At 41.0% G+C, this 4,128-nt stretch overlaps 1 protein-coding gene across 1 annotated transcript in view; it reads right to left on the minus strand.

Moving 5' to 3' along the window:
- Window positions 1-3,696, minus strand: part of LOC118334297 (caskin-2-like) — a 32,819-nt gene extending 29,123 nt beyond the window's left edge. The window contains exons 1-2 of the mRNA XM_035670147.1: window positions 3,222-3,696; window positions 2,682-2,733 (exon numbers count right to left, since the gene is read on the minus strand). Of these exons, the coding sequence (XP_035526040.1) occupies window positions 2,682-2,733; window positions 3,222-3,252 (83 nt within the window). The 5' untranslated portion in view covers window positions 3,253-3,696. The remainder of the gene's footprint in view (window positions 1-2,681; window positions 2,734-3,221) is intronic.
- Window positions 3,697-4,128: the final 432 nt, after the last annotated feature.

Here is a 4,128-nt window from a genome sequence, read left to right on the forward strand (position 1 = left end):
TGTATTTAATAAGGACTGTAATGCAATTCACAGTCTTATTTAGAGCCCTAGCCTAACTTGTAGTATTTGGTCATTGCATTATTTCTACTTTTTCTTTTCCTTCTCATTCCATTCTAGTTGTTAACTTATATTTTAAATCATTCACATTGAATGTATTTAAATGCTGTTGCAATAACCTGACTTCCCTTTGAAATTAGACTTGTATAAATACTCAAGAACTCTACCTCTAAGAAATGAACACATTTAGAGCTGTGCAGGTAAGTTCGGAGTTAACACGCCATTTTTGTTAAGACTTGAGTTATCCAGGAAGAGTATCCAGGATTACCAATGCAAGGATTAGTAAAGCCAACCCAAAGAGAGCCTGACTAAGGTGAGTGAGGCAAGTTAGAGGTTATCAAGTTTAGACATCAGTCTGTGCTCATATGAAATCTGAGGGATCTCCAGACTGTGAAGTGGCTTATCTTATCAGAGTCATTGTTTAGCCTCCATGCCCCTCAGCCACAGACGCACACACACACATTCATTTATCCATCCATCTACTCTTCTCCCAGACCATTCCCTGTCCATATCCTCAGTCACTTAAGCCACTTTCTACAGACACACACACTGTGTCAATCTCTCTCTCTCTGGGATGGTGTTGACTCAGTGACAAGCGATTGTTTGCTAACCTTCCCCTTCCCTCTTCCATCCCTCTGCACCGGTTTCATATATCACAGGTAACCCCTTCCTCTTTACCACTCACACACACACACACACTCCATCATGGATGGACATGTTTAATTTCAACACCCCTATTGTGTATCACCTCTCACGTACTGCATTGACCCTGCATGTAGACACACGCAGCAGGTCTAAGTCACACAGTGCACACACTGCACACACTGCACACACTGCACGTAGGCTAACACATTAACACACACAGCAGCTTGCAGAGCGGGATTCTTTGCAAGTCTGATGGCCTACTTTGATAGATCTCAAAAAATGAATTTGATGGATAAGAACAGAGACTAAACACCTTGAATAAAGTGTGTGTGTCTGAAACTAAAAACAGCCAGTCTCAATCTAGGGAGGGTCGAAGCAGCAAGTGGGCAGAACAGCCAAACACTGTAATCAGGCAGAAGTAAAAGTTATCATCAAAATAATTACAGTAAGGTTACAAAAAAGGAGAAAAATATTGGCACAGAGCTTTCACCCACATCTCACCCAATCTATAATTTTACTGAAAATACATTTAAATCAGAACTCGCAGATTTTTCTGCCAAACTAAGTAACCCCTACCCCAAACAGCAACGGTTCAATAATAGCTTAGCAATTAACTAGTAACTAGGTAGAGCAGTGTCTTTCAAGCTTCTCCACATGCTGATGTGTGTGCATGAGGCTCTAGTGGGGGTAATATCTACACACTTTGGAGGGTGGCAAAGAAACATCTCTTACTACATTATTTTGTGTGTTTAGGGTTCCGTTTAAAGAAAAAAGCCCCATTCTGGACTAGCACATCAGCAGCTTCTGCCAACATTACTGGAGATAGTGTTACGCCAACCAAACACTTGGGCTAGTACTCAGTCTAAAAGCTTTTCTTCTTTTCAATGTTAAAAGTAAAACTTACTGTTTGGACATAACAACATCAAAACATACATTTAATCTCTGTATCTAAGCTAAGCGGGTAACACCAATTTTTACTTTACCCCTTCGACTCTGACCTGTGGCCCTTTGCTGCGTGCACCCCCTCTCTTTCTTCCCTCTTTCCTGTCACTCTTCAGCTATCATTATTGATTAAAGGCAATTAAAGCACACAAAATATGAAAAAAGAAAACAACTCTGTTTTATCTGCCTAGTTTGCAAACTTGCGGCAAACTGCACAATACACAGTTAGAGTTTCACCCACATCCTCTAATGCCACTGAACTAAACTCTTGTTTCCAGGGTAACTGAAACTCCCGCTGGCACTTCAGCTCATAAACATTGTCTTTACCCACCGGCATTTTCTCGAGAGTGCCTGATTGGTACTGAGCATGTGTAACTTTCAGAACCTGAGATAAGAAGGAAGCAAGACGGCTCACTCCTTAGCTACTTTCATCATCAGCTCCGGAAAGAAAAATGTCCTTCATTTTGCAGTTGCTAGATTTACTAGCCCAAAGTGGCATTTTCCTTGCCCCAGGCAAGCAGCAAATCCTTATTGTTGAGCCCTGACAACTATAAACTGAATATATGCCTTGCAATAACAAAGAAATACAGAGCTGTAGCAACAGTAACCAAAGTTTTGTTGCTTCAGTCATGGTCTACTTCTGCTACTATTTACAGGTGCAATTGATTTAGAAAGATCACTTACGTACAGGAGTAAATGTAACTTGTTACTTGTTACTTATGACCAAATCGAGAACTTTTCTTTCTCGAATTCTTTAGCTGTCATATATTAATTATATCAAACTCTTTTCTCTAACTATAAAACCTGATTTTCCTGTAATTCTCTCTGTCTCTTTTTGATACTGATTTTGAAGGGCACTATATGTCGCAACATGCGGGTGATTACATGAGTCACACTGGGAAGACTCCGGTTTGTCTTCATCCACAGGTAGGGCGCTTTTCTTTCAATCTGCATGTCAATCAAGACACGGTGACTCTTCCATTGCATACGCATACACACACACACACACACAAACACAAGCACACACACACTCTTACCCGTCTGAGTCTTGGTAGTTGATGTTGAGTCTCTTGGTGGAGCCCAGCAACTCTGGAAGAAGACAAAAGATAGAGGGGAGGGGGGAGTGAGGGAATGGAAAAAGACCATTAGTATTTGGTGACATATTTTTCTTTTCATCAGAGCACTCTCCAGAAATCCCTCCATCCCTGCAGGACCCTGTGTGTGTTTTCACAGTGGGTTTTTTTTCCCCGTCATCACTACTTCCTTCAAACAACCTGACAGCCCCGACAGGATGGTGAGCTTTCCTCACCTCCTGCTGTCTCACCCTTCCCTCTATCAGCGTGTCTGACACCCTCATGGCAGCCAAATGAATCATAAACAAATGATTCTGCCTCGCAGAAATGTACCATTCCACCTCGTTTACACCGCTATCTTATCACAGCTCTTTGGAGCTGAAAGTGACAACCATAAAACACTAGCATGTCAGGATAAAACAAACATATAGGTCTTTTTTCCACAGCAGCAAAAATAGCATAAGTCAGTTAGCAAGACAGAACAAGTTTTTTTTTTCCACTCACCTTGAAACAGACAGACTGCTACTTGTCCCATGTCTTAGTCATTCACTGTGTACTCCAAGAGGAAACATACTTTAGTCTACTCCTCTATTCTGTCTCTTTCACAAGTCAAATTCAACATTTTCCATTGATTTAAAAATATTTTCTCACAATGTCTTCAATTAAATACCAGTTTCCAATTAGTTTACAAACGGTCAAAACAGTTATGTAATGGAAATATTTTCCCTAGGAACCACAAGAGACGGCTACAAAGCTGTCCAAGGGTTGCAATGGACGCATATCAATTTTTGTTTTAATCTTAAGTCGAAATCTTTATTGTGACAACACTAAGGTCCTCTTCTACATGCATAATCCTCTTTCTAAGTATCATCCAACTCCAATCGAATCTGGCCATCATCCCAATGCACTACTCAACCCTTAAAGCCTCATTCTAAGTCCTATGATACTTCCAATATCTATTTCTATCTCAAACGTCCATCTCCAGCCTCTAATGAGGGCAGGAAACTGTCCTCACACGGCTAAATATCCTTGGACAACCTACAGCCGAGCCCTACTGTAAAGGCCCTACTGTCCACCAAGACCCACACAGGAACCGGACAGCCAAGGCCTCTGAATACAGAACCATTCATCGCACTCAATCTCCCTCACTGTTTTCTCCCACTTAGGTGTGGAAAATCACATAAGTGTGTGTGTGTGTGTGTGTGTGTGTAGGTGTACATAGAGAGACAGGAAGAGAAAGAAAACTATACCAGGCCAGACAGTAAGTTTGCAGATATAGCTGGTAACTGTCATTGATCTAACTGCCATTATAGATTAGTGCTGAAACAACAATCAATTCATTGACTAATTGATTGACAGAACATAAATCACCTGTGAGCCATTATAGCTTTTCTGTTTTATGTCATTGTAA

Source organism: Morone saxatilis, unplaced genomic scaffold (genome assembly GCF_004916995.1).
Source record: "Morone saxatilis isolate NCDOM2014 unplaced genomic scaffold, NCSU_SB_2.0 Contig1, whole genome shotgun sequence".
Classification (NCBI taxonomy): Eukaryota; Metazoa; Chordata; class Actinopteri; family Moronidae; genus Morone; species Morone saxatilis.